General features: G+C 36.8%; 1 protein-coding gene across 1 annotated transcript in view; it reads right to left on the reverse strand.

Moving 5' to 3' along the window:
• hpse2 (heparanase 2) overlaps positions 1-23,424 on the reverse strand; it is a 71,490-nt gene that overhangs the window by 30,171 nt on the left and 17,895 nt on the right. Inside the window, exons 4-6 of the mRNA XM_007240373.4 lie at positions 15,918-16,091; positions 12,232-12,403; positions 2,807-2,854 (exon numbers count right to left, since the gene is read on the reverse strand). Of these exons, the coding sequence (XP_007240435.3) occupies positions 2,807-2,854; positions 12,232-12,403; positions 15,918-16,091 (394 nt within the window). The remainder of the gene's footprint in view (positions 1-2,806; positions 2,855-12,231; positions 12,404-15,917; positions 16,092-23,424) is intronic.

Genomic DNA, 23,424 nt, shown 5'->3' on the forward strand with positions numbered 1-23,424 from the left:
CTAAAATCACAATATTACCATGACATTCATTTCCTTAACCCTCCTGATATGTTCATGTTTTTTGTTGCTACAGGACTCTTATCTGACTGACAGCGGTTTTAACCAATCAAAACTTTTTAAAATGGCTTCTGCCCACGTGTCTGGGTGACTCTTTTGCTGATGTTTTGAAGGGTGTAGTAATGAGTCTTTTAGCAAAGTCGCAGGTCAATCTAAACAATCAGATTCATGTTTTTCACTCAGGGGACTTCTCAGCGCTCTGCTGAAGGGGCTACGTGCTGCTTAGTGTAAAACAGAGCTGGGTTAGTTTAATAGCTAGTGAACCATCATGGAATTGCAATGGTAAATAAGAACAAATATTGTGTCATATCATATTAAAAAGTCTTTTTAAAGGCTGTCCTTCAATGTGAAACTAATTCACAATAAAAGGCCGTCTGACTGGTGAGATTTTGTGTGTACTTAATGACGTTAAATGTTTTGGCTGCCCTGGCGGACTGTAGGCATACAAATGAGTGATATTTGTTGGCCAGCTGTACTTTTAGGACAATTAAGCATTGATTTTGTCATTTGTAGCTCTATTTTTGGGCTGTTAATGTGCATTAAGCTCATATAAGTCGAGACAGAGAATATGTAGTTCTAATGTAAATCTAAGTGTAGGTCAGCGGGTGGGTGGGGGGGGGGGGGGTTGTTGCAGAAGGGGTACCCACTACATTAACTGCATGCCACTGCATAACATTAAAACCTAACATTGCAATTTTGTTTTAGTTTTTGTTTATTGCAAGGGGTTATATGTTAATTATACTAATTAAGGCAAGCAGAAGAAGTTTTATACTGAAAAAAACTATTATCTATTTTTTCTAGATCTTTTAAACGGGTCAATTTGACGCGTAACTTAACAGGAGGGTTAATAAGAGTGTGTAAACTGTAGGCAGAAGTCTGTCTTGAATAGAAAGGATTTGACCAAAGACCACAATCAACTGTTACATTTTCTAAATGAAGCTTTACATTTGGCGGCATGAGACTTGACCAGGAACCAATCGCATGCAGAGAGCTCAAGAGCCAGCAGCACCTGTGATTCCTCACGCTGTGAAAAAATGAAAAACTTTCCATGACCTGCAACTCACTGCCCTGTATGTGTCTCCAGCAGCCCCGCAGTGATCTTTTCACTTTCCTTGAGGTACAGGGCTGCAGTTAGAGAATGCACAGCAGAGTCTCGTCTTCAGACAAGCTTGTAGCCTCACCTCCAGCTGACACCTGACCAGCCAACCAGCAGCTCAGAAATACAGCCAGCTGTCCAAAGACAAATTGACCAAAAACATGCTTCCAGACAAATTCCATTCAAAACACTGCATTCCACACACAGCCAAGACAATCTCAACCACTAGGGAGTGTTGTGTTCGAACCGCCACAGAAAAGAATACCACAGGAAGCTCCTTAATTTAAACCAAAGGGCCATACACTGTCACACCACTGAGCATGTTACTCTGTTTAAAGTGAGGTCGCCTTACTGAAAAGTGTCTTAACCTTAACTAAAGATAGGAAATCTCTTCCACTCACTCAGACAACTGCAAAACCTCATTTACCACCAGATTTTTTTGTTGTTGGGAAAGCTAATGTTGCACAAAGTATTAACTTTTATGACTATGTTTTATTCCAGTACTTCATTAAATGCTGTAAAATGACGATTTAATAAATCACCATTCACGATCCACCATTTATGCTGCACTGATATTGCTTGGTAAAGACATTTGTAACATTACAACTGGTATTAAATTCCCAGTATCATGACAGCTCTAGCCCATAGGGTCAAAATAACAATGATCCTAGTCCTGCAAAACACTCCTAATCTGAGTTTTACAGATAAGATCAAAAATATACAGTACCAGTCGAAAGTTTGGACAGACCTTCTATTGTTCAGCATCTCCAGGAACTCCTTCAAGACACTAAAAAGTTATTCCAGATGACCTCATGATACATGATTTGTTACTGAGAAAACAAATCTGTTATTAAAGCTAAATGTATCTACTAAAAGAATCTAAAGTATAAAACAAACTAATTCCACATTGTATCTGTATAGCTTTAATGTCTTGTTAAATATCAATATTAAATTTGCAATGCCAAAAAAATCATGAACACATTAAAACACATTGAATGAGAAGGAGAGTTTTGACTGGAACTGTATATTAAAAAACAGTACACAAAAACCTATCCTTATAAACCTATGATGTCCCTCATGTTTTATTTAGCGTGCACATATTTGTCCAATGTATTTCCTAAACAAATAAGACAGATGGAAACTGGTGTGTCAGTGTATAGAAAAAGGAATGTTTGGCTTTTACCAGATATCAAAAGCAGCTGCAGACAAGGGTACATCATTTTACATCACTTCAAAGTAATTGCGCTTAATGAGATTAGGACGAAAAGCTTAAATTATCTGTGCATGTTTTTGGAGGGAGTGTGCATTTTACCTTCTAGCACAATTTCCCATTCAACAGGTGTCAACAATTATGGGCTGAGGTATACAGAGAGAAGTAGCCAAGACTTGTTCTGCAGTTTGGGGATTGTAGAGAGTGAAATGACTTGACTGACACTCTGTTCTCAGAAGACAGCGGAACTGATTTGAGGTATTTCATTGTAGACTCCATTGTAGACTTGATATTTCTACTGTTTCCATTAGTAAGGCAGAGTCTGGAGTATACAGTCTATCAGATTGATTATCATTGAACAATTGTATGTGTATTATACTCAGGACAATGTGAAGTAAACTAAAGTAAAATATAGTAGAAATACTAAAGGGTTGAATACCTACTGTTGCCACGTAACCGCATCAACAACAGCACCGCCATTCTTCATGAACCTGTGAGGGAAAATAAGGAGAATGCTTCAATCGGTGGGTGGGGATATGGCAATGGAAGTGCAGATTATTTACAGCTGCAATTTCAGCCTGCCCTGCAATTGTAAATGACCCTTTCTGCAAGGAACGCTGGTGTAGGCAGCCAACATCAAGGCCAACTAAGACACAAACCAAGCACTCACATGGAGAGCGTGTTTACATGGCTGGTGGGGGCTGATCGTTCAGGTTATGTGTAAACTGGCTCTAGACAGACAGGAGATGACAGCTTAACAGAGAGCTGGGCGAACCTTTTTAGGGAGAAAGGCTTACTCTTAGATGGCCTCACTTTCTAAACAGACGTTCTGGTGAAGGAAAAGCGAAAGTGTGATCTGTGCAGTAAAACTGTTCCCATACCGTTTCTTCCTAAAACTCTATCCCACCCCCTTATCCCCACCCCCAGCACCTCCCAGCACAGCAGACCTCTCTGTCTGCAGAGCTCTGACTCAATTTATCATTTCCATCTGAACTCAGACTGGTAGCAGCAAGGGGTGGCGTCTCTTTCGGAGGAAGACCGTTGACAAGGCACTTGTGGTTATCAGTCAAATTTTCATTCGAGTCGGCCAAAGTTCCACCATAGCTCTTAACAACCGAAGCAGACAAACTACATGGAAGGAGAGTAGTGAGGTACAGAAGAAGCAATCGTACCATAAAGAGGCTCGGATGCCAAGAATCTGGCAGGCCTCAAAAAATCAGATAAAGTTAAGGCCCCTGATCTGTCCAAGCTTTTCCTTGGAGAGTCTTTAACGTTTTTTTTAATTTCAGAGCACGGTCTGAACATCACGGTGAATTTCGTCGAATGGACTTGTTTTCCCCATCTTGTAAAAGTCAGTACTGCTACGCATGTGCACATTTTCCTCCATCTTTCTTTTCTTTTCTTGTCTTTTCTTCTTTACTTACTCTCATCATTCGTAATAGACTCAGAGTGTGCAAAGAAGGTGCAGACGGGGCCTGCTGTCAACCACTGATTGCTTGTGCGAGGGAGCTTTGGTTAAGCAATGACATATTTATGCGAGGGTCAGTCATGTCTGTACCATAACCAATTAGCAGCCACTCACTGTCTCCAACTGGCCTCATTATCCCACATTTCAAAGTTGTGGTCAGCTGCACAAAAACACAAACAACTCGGAAAATACAGGCACATCAGATGCTGAGGTATTTACATTACCCTTCAAATAAATTGGAATCAGCATTCTGAAGCCTTGAAACAATACTCTCAACCAAACAGACCTCAAATGCTTAAAGACCAATGTTAGAATTAATGAAATCATTCTAGTATTCTTATCTGAAATGCATTTATTGTCAAAAAAATTGTTTCAAAAATGGTTGCACCCAGAAGGAAATGTCGGATTGCAAAGATATCCTGAAAGAAGGTAAAGGTTACCGGGAACAATAAATGACAAATGAAAATTTAGACTGAATTGGGCAACTAACAACTCTTGTTCATATTTGAAGCTACACATACAGACATAGTGTGTAATGCATGCTAAACACAGGCGTAAAATGCTAGATGTCTAGGCATTAAAGTTGTAGAGGTTCCTAATGATGTCCTGCAATAATATTCCTACAGTTCCTGCAGATTTTGCAGTAAGGGTTGAGTGCTGATAGAGCGTCCAATAACATCCCACACATTTTAAATTGGAGATAAGTCTGACAATGCAGCTGACTATGGCATAGTATCTGTGTCTCAAGGGAGGCAATCCCTTGAGATGTCAGCAGCATACGGACGAGCATTGTCCTGGAATAGTACACTGGTCGGGACACGGGTTGCAGGACCTTATTAACGTTACTTTTGGTTGTCGAAGTGCCTGTAATGGAGACCAATAGTGACCTGGCATTGTATGAAATTGCACACACACCATGAAGCACACACCAAGGGCTTCTGGGCATGTGATGCATGACAACAAACCGTGGATCTTGGTGCTGACCAGAGTGCCTCCACACACAGATTTGTTGGTCATTATTGGGTCATATTATTGATCATATTAGGTAAATATTGGGAGAAACTGAAAAAAATGTTGTGTCTAAAACCCTATTCAGGCAGGATTAGTTTCTCAGACCTCTTCTGATTACAGGCTAATTTACCTACTGTTTTTTGCTGAACTCCGTGGTCCTCTGGTAATTTTAGTCCCGTCCAGATGCACATCTTTAAGTTTCAACACCTCTGGTTTGATAAAATAGCTATTTGTCCACTGCCACGCACTGAAATTACACTTTGGGTGCGCATTTCCAACCATGTAAACACAACAGTGAGTGGAAATTGAGAAGCTACTGAAAGCAATGTCACGTGACCAAGAAAGCCAAAAAACTCAGGAGTTTTATTACTGAGTAGAAGTGTGAAACATTTTTCATGGATGTCCCCCTGAGAAACTAATCCCGTCTCAATGATTTTGAATTGAGAAGCTGATGAGTTTATCAGTATAAACAATCAATTTTCAATATAGAATAACACAGATGACTTGGCTGTGTAGATGCCAGTAGAACCCATCTGACAACTTTATAATGAGATGAGAATAAGGCCAGGGTCTCCATAAAAAAAACACAAAGACAGCACAGTTGGTGTTATAATAAGTTCCTTCTTGGCACTACAATACTACCTAAATAGCACAGGTCAACTAGTTTGTTTTGGCTGATTCCACTGTAATTTACACATCATTTTAAATAAAGCTAGAGACAAATGCGCATTATATAAGCAAAGCAAGATTAGTGTTTTGTACTAAATAAAACTGAGTGTTCTAGATTTGAAGAAAACTATAGGTAAACTATTATAGGTATAAATCCTATATTAACTGCAATTGGTGGGCAAGACACTATTATGCAAAGGAATTAAGAGTGAGAGGGAGAAGAGTGGGAACTTCTTGCCTTGGAGAGTGAGGATGATGCAGGTGGAGCATTGCTCAGCCACATCATAAATCGAGTGACACTTTATTTAGCTGACAGAGAATTTCATTGGTGCAATAAGCCCCAGTAATAACAGCCCACTGGGAGCAACATAAACATGGATTGCTATGTCCACCACGATACAGACAGGCAGTGATACACAGAATTAACAAAGAATGAACACTTAAAGCATAAGCATGTGCATGAGAATTAAGGAACTTTTAGGTACAGCCACAAATTAGACCCCCATTAAGTTGGGACAGTATGAGAAAAAAACAGTGTTCTTGCATTTGCTTTGACTTTTATTTCACTGTCAAAAGCCTAAACCCAAGATATTTCTTATTTTGGCAGCTCTACTTTTTAAAACATTTCATTTTTTAACATACAAACAGTACATTCCTGCATTTCAGACCTACAACACATTCCAAAAAAAGGTTTCCCCACGTTCTAATGTTGCAATTCCTTCTCACAACAAATTAAAAGGGGTTTAGCCACTGAGGATACCAAATGTTTCAGGTGTTATTTTGTCCCATTCTTCCTATTACACATCTTAAGGTGTTCGCCATGTCATTTTCACATTTTTCATTAAAACTCTTTTTTCACAGCCATGCCTTTGTAATTTGTTTGTTTTGTGTGCAGCATGTGGTTTTGCATTGTCATCTTGACAAATGCATTGACATCCCTGAAAAAGATGTGGTCTTAAAAGCAGCATATGTTGCTGTAGGATCTTAATGTACTTTTCTGAATTAATTCTGCATTACAGAAGTGTGCATTTTTGCATTTCAAATACTTTGCCTTTCCTGGATACTGATTTTGTACCAAATCAAAAAGCTGTTTGAAATCACATCATTATTAAGCTTTTTGGTTAATTTTACCTAATTACTAGCTCTAAACTGTCCCTGTCCCAGTTGTTTTTGGAACGTGTTGCAGACCTGAAATACAGAAATGGATTTCTATTAATCATTATCATTATTAATTGTTGTACAATCGCTCAATGTCAAGCTACGTTGTATTTAGCAGTGTTTATATGTATTGATGAGAGATCCACTGTCACCCTTTAGCATAGAACATAACACAATAAGTAGCTTAGTACAGCACCTGACCTCTGACTTGGAAAATGGGAAGCTTAATAAGCTTAGGAACTTGCCAACAGCAGGAATGATGATGACCAGTAATGAGACAAAGATTGCAACACTGCCTTGACTCTGTATTGTGGAAGCCAGCATTGTGGAAAGTGTAGTCGGCAGCCAGAGTTACAGAAGTCTCACAGGAGTGCCTTTTTAATCCATTATAATTATGAATCCACTGATCTCGCAGAAAGACTTATAGATTAGATTTTATATGTAAATAACTAAAGAGTATAATGTAAGATAAAAGCTTCTCAGCAAATTAGCTTTGTAATAGAAATGACTTAGCAATATTAAGCTTAATCTGAATCATTTTCGAATGGCTGTTGGTTTTACATAAGAAAAATATGCTGGTAAGACACACAGACTAATAACATTTTGCATCAAATCTGCCAAATAAATAAGCTTTTAGCATTACTTACATTATTTCTTGTAGACAACCTAAATTAATGGGCATTCATACTTCAGCATACATGGTATGATCTGGCATGACTATGCCCACAACCAATTCCATTGGGTACTGATGGTTTGGGATTTGAGAGTCCATTTCTGGGTCTGGTGGTGAATTTAATTGCCGTATGTTTGGGCAGTGAAACCTTGATGAGTAATTCTCGCACTGTGGCAACATTTATTTGCGTGATGCCAATTTTATCCCCCTTGCTCACTATTAATGTGTATTCCACCCCCTGGCTACCTTCTTCTATCTGGTTATGTGTAATTTATGCTTTTGTGCCTGGAAGTTGGTCATAGTGTTGAAGGCAGCAAGAGCAAGTTACCCCTTACTCTGCTGCTCAGTGTGGTTTTTGGCTGAATGCTAAAGTGACCATTAGGAGTGTGCCATATCGTATCGTACGCAATAATATCGCCAACATTTTTGAATATTGTGAACAATATTATACCCTGAAATCTCACCAACATCTAATTATCACATTAGGGTACTACGTTTTTGCTGTTTTTAGTAAAAAACTAAATAAACACTGTTCTCATTCCCCATTAAATATCTAATAGAGACAGCTTATATCTGTCCAGTATAATTTATTTTACTTTAATCCTTTAATATGAAGATATATGGAGTGCGTTATTAGTATCATGACATTCTGGATTATTTACTTCTGTTACAAATCTCATACAATTCTTTTATTTTTAAATATCTCAGTTAGGGGTGTGTCATATCATATTGTGTGCAATAAAATAAAATACAATTTAATTCTCATTTTGTTGCAGTAGTATAATTCTTAAAATATATATTTTTAACTGTTTTGGTCATATCACCAAGAGTATTGTTATTGTGAAAATACCATGAAATATTGTGATTTTATTTTAGGGTTATATCGCCCACCCCTAGTGACCACTCCTGTACTAATGCAGGGTTATGCTGTATTTGTTTGAAATGGTCATTGTTAATGCAGACAATAAGTAAAGACTGTGATAGTAACTGAATAAATATATAGATTTTCTGCTTATTTCTGACACCCAATCCAACACCAAGTTTAGTTGGATTAACAGCTAAAACTAATTTGGCACAGGAAGTATATTTTCAATATGTTACATTGAAATATTTTTAAATAAAGGTTTAGGTGAATGTTGAGTTAATTTGACCACATTTATTTATGTTCTTGTTACAAAAGAATTTTGGGCATATTCAAAAACAATATATTTTCATGTTGAAAAAAAAAAAAGATAATTCAGTTATGTGGAATCACTGTCCATGATTAAATTAACTTTGTTTAAAGTGTTTAAAGCATGACGAATCATTCAATGCTGTAGTTTAACACTAGCAAATAAATGTTAATTTATGTGGACATTCCTGTTGTCAGTGTTCTGCTCCAAAACGGCTCTTCATTTTACCAGCAATATATCTGTGGGATGCATCTTTTAGTACATCATTTTGCACATGTGAGCTCCCGCTGTTCGGAAAGGCAGATCTTTCCAGCAATCCAGGGTCAAGAAACACAGAAAAATAGCTTTCTCAAATACCCGCTGTGTGAGTCTGAGACAGAGTCCAACATTTATGAATCTTTTATTCAGAATCCAAACAGGACTTAAACAACTATAGCAGGCATGGGTCTAAAGGACCTTTAGCGAAGCAGAATTGTCACATGGTGCCTTGCTTTGAACAGGTAGACGAAGGCATGAAATATAATCTTCCTAGACAGACACATGCTGGGCGTCTAAAAGCCCATGGACAGACCCAGTAAAACGGTTCTTCAGGTAAACTGTTCAGGTTCAGGGGGTTCAGGCCTTGTCTTATACGTGCCGCTGGAGTTATGTATGTACATTACTAGCTTGTTGCTTATCTTAAAAGTTAACTGTTTAACTGTCTGACCTGAAACACACCAAATTCTCACCAAAATCTCACCATCCAATACACAGCGAGGTGTTCAATCCTGAACTAAAGAGATGTTAGCGGGGTTTATCCGGACATCAGCCACATTGTGTTTGAACCAAAATAGCTCTGACCTATCAAGGTATGGGTTCAAGATCTCTGTAGATGTCTTGTGGTATCTGGCATGAAGACATTAGCAGCAGATCCTTTAAGTCCTGTGAGTTGTGAGGTCGGGCCTCCGTGGATTGGACTTGTTTACACAGTACATCCCAAAGAAGCTTCATCGGATTTGGATCTGAGGAGTTTGTAGGCCAATTCAACACTAGATCTTTTCTTCATGATCCTCAAACCATTCCTGGACAATTTAAGGTTACTGTTTTGTATTAAGGAATACCAATGCCAGGAAGCAGTGTACAACAATGGTGGTCTGCAACAATGTTTAGGTACAGTACAGGCCAAAAGTTTGGAAACACCTTTTCTTTTTAATGTGTTTTCTTTATTTTCATGACTATTTACATTGTAGATTCTCACTGAAGGCATCAAAACTATGAATAAACACATGTGGAGTTTTATACTTAACAAAAAAAAAGGTGAAATAACTAAAAAAAAATTATATTCTAGTTTCTTCAAAATAGCCACCCTTTGCTCTGATTACTGCTTTGCACACTCTTGGCATCATTCTCTCAATGAGCTTTAAGAGGTGGTCACCTGAAATGGTTTTCCAACAGTTTTGAAGGGGTTCCCACAGGTGTTTATCACTTGTTGGTCCCTTTGCCTTCACTCTGTGGTCCAGCTCACCCCAAACCATCTCGACTGGGTTCAGGTCCGGTGACTGTGGAGGCCAGGTCATTTTTTTAAGTACATAAAACTCCACATGTGTTCATTCATAGTTTTGATGCCTTCAGTGAGAATCTACAATGTAAATAGTCATGAAAATAAAAAAAACACATTAAATGAGAAGATGTGTCCAAACTTTTGGCCTGTATTGTAGGTCGTGCACTTAAAAAGAAGAATTTGAATTGGCATTAATGCAATTTAAATGTAAAGCAAGATGACTTGAATCATTTAAGTGTTAAAAACCTAAAATTATTTTAGCTTAAATAAGAATAAGAATTAAGTACAAACTACTAAAGGGAATTAAGTCAACTGTATTTAATTTATGTTGACATTACTCAAATAACTCTTTTACATCTTTGACTTTAATCCAAGATCCAGTCCTAGATTTGTAATATTGGGTAGGTGTGGTGCTAACTGGCCAATCAATTACATAAATTGTTCCTTTAAATTTTAGTGTCAGCTAAAGACTTACAGAAATATCTGGCACATGCTAACATTTTTGTTGACAAATCTACAATAAGAAAACATTAATCAAGAATGAAGTTCATGGGAGGACACCATGGAGGAAGCCACTATTGTCCAAAAAAATCATTGCTGCACGTTTGAAGTTTGAAAAAGAGCACCTGGATGTTCCACAGCACTACTGGCTAAATATACTGTGCACAGATGAAACCAAAATTGAGTAGTTTGGAAGGAACACAGAACACTATGTGTGGAGAAAAAATGCACAGCACACCATTATCAAAACCTCATCCCAACTGTGAAACATGGTGGAGGGGGCATCATGGTTTGATTGGCATCATCAACGGAAAAATGAATTCCCAAGTTTACCAAGACAATTTGTAGGAAAACTTAAGACCATCTGTTTGCCAACTGAAGCTCAACAGAGGATAGATGATGCAACAGGACAACGACCCAAAACATAGAAGTAAATCAATAACTGAATGGCTTCAACATAAGAAAATAGGCCTTCTGGAGAGCCCTGACCTCAACCCAATTGAGATGCTGTGGCCTCATGACCTTAAGAGAGCGATTCACACCAGATATCCTAAAAATATTGCTAATCTGAAACAGTTTTGTAAAGAGGAATGCTCCAAAATTCCTTCTGACTGTTGTGCAGGTCTGATCTGCAACTACAGGAAACGTTTGGTTGAGGTTTTTGCTGCCAAAGGAGGGTCAACCAGTTATTAAATTAAATCCATAGGTTCACATACTTTTCCCACCCTGCACTGTGAATGTTAACATGTTGCCTGTTTTTGTGTGATATTAGTTTAAGCAGACTGTGTTTGTCTATTGTTGTGACTTAGATAAAGATCAGAAGTGACTTAGATGAAGATCAGTACACACTGTATTTCTGATGTGCATATGCTTGTGGGAGATCAGTTAGCTTGGCCTTTGCTCTTCAGAAGCATAAATGAGACTTGTGCACTCATGTCCCTGTTGCATGTTTAACAGTTGTCCTTCCTTTGATCACATGGTGTGGGGTGCAATTTTGTATGATGCCTGATCAACTTTGTTAATCTCTGACAGCCCAGTGTTACGTTAATAAGACCCTGCAGCCAATAGTCGTACCTATTCAGTATGCACACACAATTTCAGCTGGACACTGTTTGCTCGCATACTCCTGCCATCTCAAAAGCTTGCCTTGAAAACACAGTGTATATGCAATGACCAGATGCTTTGCACACTGCATTGCACAATATGTCTGTATGTGTAGCTCAATAAATATTGCCCAAATCAGAAACATTTTAAATAATTAATTGTTCTCCTTTCCTTCTGAGTAGCATTGTAAGCTGACTTTTTACAATACATCATAATTTCATTCTGACACTAAACTGACACTAGCTGAAGAAGGAACTAAACAACAGCCTAATGTCCTCAGACACAAATAATTATGTTGCTTTTACAGAACTACAAAAATAAATATTTTATTGAAACATGCTTCTGGCATATTTTGCAAACTAGTTATGCTCTAATTGAAAAAAGAAGCCAACCATCTGCACAAACTATTTGCTTTGAGGAGAATACCATATGGCCAAGGTGAATGAGGGCAAGATTGAATATGAAGCCACTGAAGCATCATAACTGCATCATAAATGATAATGAAATGCATATCCCTGTTAAAGTCTATACAGTTCCCAAGAGTAAATCACAAACCTGCCACAGACACTCACCCATCCAGTAGCAGGATAGCGTTTTTGCGAGGACGGCCAATGTTGGGTCCGTAGAGATGGGCACGGCTGTAATAGTGTATAGACTGCAGTAGTTTCTTCAGTAGAATGTGGTCTTGGGCCAGTCGAGTGCTGTTGACTGATCTGGCTACCATGGTACGGTAACTGTTGGGCTCTACAAGACAAAACAAACACAACACAAAAATGTAACTAAATTAATTAGAAATATATGAGTTGTGAACTGAATGTTATATTTAGGCTATATATAAAAGAACCGCCAACAGACTATAACATAATGTCTTCAGGATAGCTTGTTTATTTAGAGCCCTACAATCTATATGATAAAATTTAGTGCCATTTCTTTTTTAAAGCATTTAATATATTACTGTATCTTGTCATGCACATACACTTTAACGCACGTTTATAAAAATAAATCGTTATAAGCAAAATGATCCCTAAATGTTACTATAAAAACACACTATAAATATACTATAAATATATTTTTTCATGTTAATAACAATGCAATATTATTTCAATTTAAATTTCTGATGGTGCAGTGTTCTAAATTAAAGCCTGAGTAGACTGATTAGTCATTGTGATTATTAGTTTTTTAACTCAGTGTTACTGAGTGTTATAGATTTTTTGTGAATGTCAATAATCTTTTAGAGGTTTAAAACCCTTATCTTAATGTGTTTGCAGGCAATATGATAAAATTCTAATATCCAATATTTAAAAACATTTCTCAATACATCTCAATACGTAATATTTATCTCAATACACATGACCATAGACAATCAGCATCAGCACCAACAGATACTTAAAAAACCACCATTTGAAGATTTAGTACAAAGTTTTTTATTCAAATTGCCCTGTCCTTCATCTAATTAAACTGGCCTACAGCTGGTGAAACTGGTTCAATGTTCATTAAGCATCCTCAGTATGCTTTAAAAAGTATATTGTCAATATTATAAAACATTTTACTTGATGTATATATTTTTTTATTAATGGAATCATTTCAAAATCTCAATGTAGCACTGTGTAGTAAGCATGTTGGTCAGTGATAAGTGAGAGGATGTGAAAGAAGACTTAGCTTCAAACTGGGCTATAAGAATTAGTGTTGACACAGGGCTGGGCCTGAGTCAAGTCAGAGTGGGGCCAAAATTTAAAGAACAGTGATTTCAACATTTTATTTTAGTCTCTTTACAAACTGACACTATGATATGATATGATATGATATAATATGGTATCCTGGCCCATTTTTATGATCACTGTTATTGAGAACTCTTTGTTCTTTGCTAGGGAACACTTTATCTTTATAGACCCATTAATTTTTTTGACCTATATCAGATTGATCTCTATAAGAAATGCATTTCTAAATACGGTAAGGGTGTTTTCTATTATGTATGATTTCAGACATCATGTATATTATATTAAATTGCTTTATGCTTAGTCTTTTTCAGTAAGAAATGCCTTCAAATATAAGAAGAAAGATGCAATACTGCACGAAGTAATTCACACAAACACTAAAGGTTTTGGCCTCCATTGACACATTTCACACAACTGGATGAATCCGTCCACCCAACTTTCAGTAATGATTTCCAGAGCTCACAAGAATTGTAGAGCAGTGAGAGAATGTCTGTTCAGTTCACTTAAAGTGATGGCCAAAAATCACATTAACAGAATCACATCTATCTAAATGTACTAGTATCTATCAACAGATGAAACAGTAGGCAGGGGTCATACTTTGAGATGACCACATCTACTGTGTTCCTTTTTAGCTGTGCAAATTATGTTTTCCATTTTTAAATAAATAATGGCATATGGTACAGTGTCAGAAACCACATGAGTGAGTCTTTTTCACACCTCTTAACAATTCAGTTCAGTTTGAGCCAAGTGTGAATATAGGCGTGCTCTTTTGGACAATGCTTCAGAACTACAGTCTCAAACTGACTGGAACAGTGCTGGTATACAGGTATATGGTATATGCATTTTATTAATTTGCATATATTTTATTGATTTGATATACATATTGAGCCTGCTAGAGGGTAATTTGGCAGTGATTTTCATATATATTTTTTACTTTTCCTATAAAAAGGGTATGTTATATATGATGTTTATACTGAGCTATGCTGGTTGTGATTCTTAAAAAATAGTTTAATTAAACTTTTGTTTATTTATTTTTTTTTGTCTGCATGGTTAGTGACTTCCTTGAACATAAATTTAAAAGAAACAATAGTCAGCCTATTTAATACAATATATTTTCAGACGTATCCCCTCCCCTTGTGTTTGGTGATGTGAGGCTTGGATGGAGTTGATTGGCTTTGGAAACCCATTTCATGGAGCTCTCTATGCTCTTTTGTTCTAGAGGTAATCTGAAGGTTATGTGAAGTTTGGAGGTCTGTTGTGATTGAGTTGGTAATCACTCTGCACAAAGCTCCTCGGCATCTGCTGACCCCACTCTTTTTATTTTACGTTGACAGAGTGATTTGCTTTTGTTCTCAGTTGCTTTTAATTTGTTATAATATCACTGACAGTTGGCTGTGGAATATTTAGAAGTGAGAAAATTTAACAGCTTGACTTCTATCACAGTACCATGCTGAAATTTACTGTTAGTAGAAGTTAGTAGTGGTGTGCAGTGAATATAGTGGGTACCCCTTCTGCAACCACCTGCCCATACCCCAAACCCTGGCGCTGGCCGACCGAATACATAGATATATATTACAATAACTACATATTCTCTGTCTTGACTTAGTTATATTAACTTAATACACATCAACAGCCCACAAATACAGCTACAAACTACAAAAGTATAAAATAGACCCAACAATAAATGCTTAACTTGCCTACAAGTACAACCGTTCAACAGAAACTCACCAGTCAGGCCACCTATTATTGTGAATTAGTTTCTCATTGAAGGAGAGCCTTTAAAAAGGCCTTTTAATATGATATGACACAATATTTGTCTCATTTACTGTTGCAACTCCATGATAGTTTGCTAACTGTTGAACTAACCTAGCAGGCGCCCCGTTTTACACTAAGCAACTGTAGCCTCTTCAACTCAGAGCTGAGAAGGGGTTAGACAGCAATGGCCCCGCCCCCGTAGTGAAAATCATGAATCTGATTGGTTAGACTGTCCTTCGACTTTGCTAATAGACTCATTACTATACCCTTCTCAGAATCAGGAGAATGGTCACGCAGACACGCGGGGGCAGAAGCCATTTTAAAAAGATTGGTTAAAACCGCTGTCAGTCAGATAAGAGTCCTGTAGCAACTGAAAAACAATGACTAATGTTTTGAATTAGTTTTTTTTTAGCTAATTTATAAAACAAATCCTTACACTTACAATATCTATGATATATATTTCCTGATTAAAAATGATGTCATTATTTGTCACCCCTTCTCTTCAGGGTTAGAAGTGCCTCACTGCACACCACTGTTGGGTTGTGGGTTTTTACAGCTGTGGCCATGAAAATGATTGGAACCTGAGGTCAAAGATGTCAATGGATGAGGGATACTTTTGAAAATATAGTGTAAGTTTAAATGGTGCTGTTTGTTCTTATTTCTTATTTTTGTCTAAGCTAAAAAAATAATTGTAAACAAGCTAAAAAAACTGAAATTACAAAAATTACATGTAGCATAAACACAGTCTCAGTGTGAGACAGCCCAGTAGGTATTATAAACAGACTCACCATTGCCCAGCTCCCAGGAAATATTATATTTCTTGCCAGCGCTGTACTTCAGCAGACTCAGGGCACTGGAGGCGTTCCATGAGTTGTCAGGATTTCGGTGCAGGGCATTGAGCCCAAATATCAGATGCAGTCCAGCGCAGTCAGCAAAATTATACAGTTTGTCTAAAGACCTGGCTGGGAAAAAGCGAGACACAGTTGTAACTTTGGCACTTTAAATTTCTTTTAAAATATGTAAAAATATCACTTCTATAAATGCAGTTTTAAATGTAATTGTACTATTAATCCTTATATTCAAATATCCTTAGTGACTAGGGCTGTGTATTGGCAATACGATATGTATCACAGTACAAGGGTTACGATTCAGTATATCACAATATATGGCGATACTAAAAGCAATGGAATATATCTGCAAACATTGTTTAAATGACATTTTAAGAAAACTATCAAAGTATGAAATATGCTTCCAGTCATTTATAAAATCTGAGTAAAAGATACATTTTCTAATAAAACACTGTCTGAGATCGTCTTTCATATAAATAAATAATTAAAAATCAATATTTTGTATAATATCAATATAATGTATACAGTTTTGCAAAAGGAAATATGGCAATACTTTAACATATCAATATTTTTTTACCCCTGTTGGTGAGAAAGCAGAGACTGCACAGCTATATGGATATGAAAACCCATAGGCTAAAATATCCAGCAGAGCACAAGACAAACAGTGTAGTGGTAGTGTACAAAAGCCTTTTAGGGGGAAAACCCCAGGATGGGTTATAATAATTGGGCCTCATCCTTGGTATGGTCACTGGTTATGTTTTGAAATCCTATCGGTTAAGAGCAGTGACAATAAACACAAATATTTCAGTGCCCTTTGACTTCATTTCCTGTGTTTAAAAAGAAGCAGCTGAGACGTCTCACATGGCCCAGAGGGATTTAAGAGAAGCTCGAACCTGTGTGTGATGTACCAGCGGCGTTGAATTTCAAGGTCGCTGTATTTACTCATGGGCATAATTCTATTAAGCTCATGGTCAATATGCCTCTGATCAAGGATGAGCTAAAGAATTTACACAATGTCTGACTGCTGAAGGGAAACTGAAAAGTACAGAAATTTCAAATCACACAATCACAAATCCTCAGTCTGTTACACACAAAATGACATATGTCTACCAATCACATGGACTCTGTTAGTATTTATGTGATTGTAAAATGGGAAAAGTCTGACCAGAACCTCTGCGTTTTATGAGTAGGCCCATAGTAAAGCCACAGAGGGACAGTGCAGATCACAAAAGAGACAAACAGATTAGTGCTAGACAAGCGTGCATCCAGCTAACAGACATATCTTTAATATACAGTCACATTTAACCCAAATAAAGTCAGACAAATTCCCTCTCCAGATGTGCACATTAACAGGACTACTAAATTCCTGCTTTTATAGGGTAGGAAACTTTAAAGCTTTCGAGACAACTTAAAACACACTTGCCACACCAATAATAATGGGTGACTATTTCATAATTTAGCGGACGGCCTAATTCAAAGCATAACGTAACACTTTCCTTCAAAGCACTTTAAATGGTTCAAGTCTTTAAATGGTCTAATGCATCACTTAATTGGGAACAAAACCCTAAACATTTAATGAGGACAAGAACTTATTTAATTAAATCAAGAAACAAGCAAACTAATGACAGGCATTTTATGGATTTGTTTTTTTTTAACATTGCAAATTAAGCCATGGACGGAGCCTCCAAAGCATCAAAGCATAAAAATATCTTTCTTTTTTTTTGTCGAAAAAAGGTTTTATGAAGGAAACTGGGCCAAAAACCTTAATTAGATATTTTTTTTCTCTCTCTCTAGTAGGTATCAGACCTCGCAGAGAAGCCCACCTTGCTGTGTCTGAGTAGCTGCAGCCTTTAGCACAGTGAGCTGATTGAGATAAAACCGTATCAAAGGCAGGTGGATGGAAAGCAGGGCCATGCTGTCAGGGCAGAAAAAGAAGCAGAACCAGATGTGGGCCAGAGACTGAGAGAATCCAGGGCCTCCTTTCCTCGAGCAGACTCTTGCACAAGAGCTGTCACTGTTGAGGAAGCTGGACCCGTGCCCAACACACATCTAATGGTAACAATCAGCAGCCCAAATTATTGTGATGTTTATAAAGTTACACACGACACAGGGATAGGTGGAGAAAAAAGGGCATGATTTGCATTTTGAAATGATTTCAATATCACACACAACATCACTGACTGTACATGTATTAATCCAGCCTGAAATATTCCAGTTGTGTAATAAACTGTCATCGAATGTCTCTCACATGCACACGCTTCCAAACCCGGCATGTTATTTGACTCCCTCTAACAGTGTGTCTTTCTCTCAGTGGTAATCACAATAAAGGAACAGCTACTAGTCCTAAGAGCAGCCAACTGTGATCAGTTCCATGTTGCTAAAGTATAGTAATTACACTGCGAACAGCACCCAGGCTCCTTAGGGCTCTGTGCAGAGAGGGCCAGACATGGCAATATAGGGAGTAGGGAACACAACTCTGGTTCACATTTAGAGCAGACTCAAAGTGTTTCCAGATAGGCCAAATCAGTCTCCCTCCTCTCTCACTCTCTTTTTCTTTCTCTCTCCTTTTACTCTCTCTCTCTCTCTCTCTCTCTCTCTCACACTCTCTCTCTTCCCAGTAATATCACAGTGTGATAGCTGAAGTGAACTGTAGAATAATTGAGATAAATGACAAATTACAAAATGAAGTGTCAAAAAGCCAAGAGTCCTTGGAAATATTGGAAAATAATATTGTTTTTGGACAACCTTGATGTTTTGCTTACATGGTTAGCTGGTCTCCTGTCAGTCTTTTGTGTTTTTTTAGTAATTGAATTAGAATGCAATGCTGATGTGCAATGGGGTTTACCGATATGCACAGTCAAATTCCCAAGACCACAGAAGTTGATAGAAGTTATTTTTTAAATTAATCTTAACCTCTAATTGTTCTCTCACTTCACAGCATTTCAAATCCTGTAACAGCTAATTCGCCCTGGCAATATTGCTCTATAGTATCTTTATTTCAAAGCGCAGCCAGTTAAGAACGCAATATGTAAGATTTATGCTGTGTGGTCTATGCTATATGGACATATTAATATTAAAGGTGTCTGAACTTTCCTTAAACTGGGTAACTGAACATTTGAGTTCAGTAGCAGCTGTAAAGCTGAGACTAGAAAGAGCTAAATGCACTGAATCCCACAGGCCAACGCAATGGAAAGAGAGGGGTCTGGATATTGTCAGAGTAGCTATCTGATCACAGACATAAGACTTCCATAACAAGCAGGACTGTACCAGAGTGCTACGGCTCATTTCTGAGCCAGAGCATTTCCATTTATGTCTAGTGATTACCTACAGCAACGATCAGGAACTGTATATTCAAACCCCCCCAAAAAAAGTTCAAAGCAAAGCATTTCCATAGCCACACAACTTCCACGATGTCTACTCTTAAGAAAAAACAATGAGTGCATAAAAAAGTCCCAAAAGAATCATTTTAACTTGAAATTATTTTATTTATGTCAGTAAAATATAAATCACAATGCACTGTTTTCTGTTACAACAAAAAAAGAAAGTTATGTTTATTAAATATTACTTTTGTAGTAACTCTTTGTTCATTAATCTATATTTAATATAATGTCATTAATTAATCTAACACTGGAGTCTATAAAATTATAATAAACACAACATTGAAGGTAAACAAGTTCAAAATTGAATTTATTTTACTATATTCCCTCCCTATATTCCCTATGTTTTACATATAGTTCATAATTTATTACACTGTTGAACTTGAAGTTAAATCATATGCTTGCACTCAGTAGCTACTGTCTAACAGGGCAAAACAAGTACAAACTAAGTGTGCACTGTACCCTGATTGGTGTGCTTACTTTGTGCTTCTTTGCTTTGACATGTATCATGACAAAAGCAACAACAAATTTTGTAGATGACTTACTAAAGTAAACAAAAGATTTAGAAATGTTACATACTTGTACTATCCACCACTGTATGCTAGGCTATGCCTGCAGTCTTAATGCATGTTAGTATAAAAAAGGTATACCAATGCTTTCCATATATTACCATGGAATAATATGGAATGCTTTCCATATTATTCCATATATATTTAATTAGGATTTTGAAACATTTTAGCTACATAGCTATAGGGGTTTGTCAAAAATATCGATATATCAAAGTATCATTATATTTTGTTTTGCAGTACTGTATCGATTAAAAAAACAGTACTGATTTTCAATTCATAGTTTTCATGAAAAGATTGGTGGTTCCTTTAGTTTTGTAATAAAAGCCTACCCACTAGACAGCAAATCATACTGGCCTGATTGCAGAAAAAGTAAAAAATATATGTGTGATTTTCTACTATGACAGTTTTCACCTTGTTTATAATATTGCAATATATTGCAATGCATATATTGTGATATATTGAGTCCTAACCCCTGTATTATGAAATGCACCCTTTGAGTAACGGGTTCTTGCTAATACACAGTCCCATTTAGCTATGCGTTTTGTCCTTGAGGTGAACAGAAAATATTGTTGCCAATATTCAGATATTATCAACAATTTTTGTTTCAAAACTTAAAAAAAAATTAAAACATTTCTCATTTTAAATGCTTGTGAGAGCACTTAAAGCATTTCCATCCTTTTTGGATTTTGTTTTGCTCCAATATTAGTGACGGGACAAAAAAGTAACACTGAGCGCTTGGACCCAAACTAACTCTTATGCAAACCAACCCTGATGCAAACACAGCTAGAGTGAAAATATGGTTTCAATAGTCCTGCTATGCCTGTGGTAGTCTGAAGTGCACACTGCATGTCATACAAACCCAAGTATGCTCACGTTTATAAACAAAGCATTACACAAAGACTCTGGTTTGATAGGGTATGTTTTACAAAGAACTGCTCAGGTCAAACCACTTTTGTATTCGGGAAGAATGCAAGCTATGAAGACACCTGTTTTTGATTGATTTGGTATGGCCAGTATAAGCTCTCTCTCTCTGTGTATGTGTGCACACTTATGAATATGTGTGTGTGTGTGTGGATGTTAAGTTGAGTTATGAAGGACACAGGTACACATCACTGTGTTGGTGGAACTGTACGGTGGAGTCTGAGTGTGCTGCATGTGTGTGTACGTCTCAGTGGTCCTACATGTTTGCCCGTGTATGACCATGTGTAGGGCCATGTGGTTGGCAGTGAAAAGGATAGAGAACTGAGTGATATGTTAACATCTCAGAACACACGCTGGTGTATACACATCCACACACATTTGTGTACACTAATTAATCTTCCCCAGAGAGACTGGCTGTGTAGCAGCAGCACATGGCCAGGACTGCACAGAGCTGCACCGCTGGACTCTGATTTCCCCTTAGTGTCAACAGTCCTGGGCGCTGGTCTGATTGGTGCTACACTTGATGAAGTTAAAGATTAAAGTGTGCAAAATTACACTACCATTTCAGCTATGCACTGTCTATTTTTTGCAGTGTGACAGAAAATACATAACTATGCTTAGGGTGTACAAAAAAACTAAATAAAAACTGATTGGAATTTAATATTAAATAATTTTATATAGTGCCTTTTGGCCCTCAAAACTTGTAAAAAAGGTACTTCATTTATTATTTTCCATTTGTATTTCCTGTCATGCATCCGTCATGGCAAGCTGCACAACAGGGTGGACAATTTTAGAGACAATTTACATACAATAAAAAAAAGATTGACCTAGAGTTGTAGACATGTTGAACTATTCATAATGACCTTGTTCTGTTTCAAATATATATATTTTCATTAAAAAAAATGATTTAAATTACCTTGGCTTTACCTCAACTCAGTGTGGATATAATATGAGAAATATTGTGAAAAATAAGTGAAATTAATATTAATAATTGCAAAATATCCCTTGAAAATAGACCACACTGTAATGACATTGATTCTTACTTCACTATACGTATTCTAGTCCTCTGCCACAAACAATAAAAATAATAATAATAATAATAATAATAATAATAATAATAAAATCTTCCAAAAAAATCGATTAACTAAACTAAAAACACCAGGATACAACTCATAAACTATATTTGCGTAAAACAATTACAAAACTTCAAACAGGATTATGCAATGCCTTTACATACCTGACAGCATTATCTATTTGAGGTCTTAACTGCTCACTAATGCTGTAATTGCTCCATGATTACTTTGTTACTTTAAAGAAGCAAGGCAAACACAAGGGGCAGAACTTAAGTCAGTGACCCCTAGGCTCTTTATAGCGCACATCAAAGGACTTCCCTAAAGTCGAAAGTTGCCAACTGTCCACCATACTTCATTATCTGCAGTGATAACACAAGCTAAACCCTGTGTGAGAGAGCAAGTGTACCACAATACACTTTTAGAATAAAATAAAAATGTAATATAAAGTTAAAAAGTTAGCAGATTTGGCCTAATTGACTTACAAAATGCTGAAAACCTGCTACTGTTGTTATATAGAACACAAACAAACACACTAAAAGTAAGTAACCCATAGCATAAAAAATATGCTACAAATATGTAGTTTAATATTTGACATTTAATAAAAGCTAGGTTATGTTATTTTAAAGTTAAAACTCATAATTCCTTGTCAGAGTCTCCATATGTACACATATACTGACAGGAGACGCAAATAAGAGTGATTTAACAACAAGTGAGCAGTCAGTTGTCAGAGTGGATGTGCTGGATACAGAAAAAAGACTAAAAGCTCAGTTTACCTCTGAACAGACATGTATAAAGTATTACTGTTCCAGACTTAAAAGTACAAGTGCTCTATCAAAAAAAGGGATTTGAGTAGAACTTGAAGTGTTCTTTAAGCTGCACACTTAAGTGTAAGTACTCAAGTTTTTTTTTTGTACTTAAGTATTGCAAGTAGTTTATTCTACAACTGACTACTACAGTACAGAGCAGTGCATCTACTTCTTTAGCAGTGATATTGTGGGTTTGGAAAGAAAAACACTTTAGAATTGTTACGAGTAACAGTGCAACACATAATAATGTATTGGATGTAATGTAAAAGTATTAAACTTATTGAAATATGTAATGAAGTAACAGTGGAAGAAAGAAAAATAATGCTCCAGTAGATACAAATACAGCATTTTAGTACTTAAGTACAGTAGTGAAGTAGTTCTGCTTCTTTACTGTACGTCTCTGCCTCTGAAACAGCAAGGCTTTTGGGGTGTTCCTGGTTAATAGTGATGAGTACCTTTCGAAAATGGTCTGAGGAGGGACAAACCAGCAACAGACTATTGCTGACTGATACCCTAAGCCAGGGGTGTCCAAACGTTTTTTTTGTTGGGGGCCAGAAGGAGAAATATATTTGAAGTCATGGGCCACAGACTCTGTAATTTAACAAATAATGAAATATACCACTTTAAATAATACATTTTCTGATTACTTTCATTTACACACCATTTTACTTGACTAACTATCTTTATCTATCTTTGACAGT

Source organism: Astyanax mexicanus, chromosome 7, assembly GCF_023375975.1.
Source record: "Astyanax mexicanus isolate ESR-SI-001 chromosome 7, AstMex3_surface, whole genome shotgun sequence".
NCBI lineage: Eukaryota > Metazoa > Chordata > Actinopteri > Characiformes > Acestrorhamphidae > Astyanax > Astyanax mexicanus.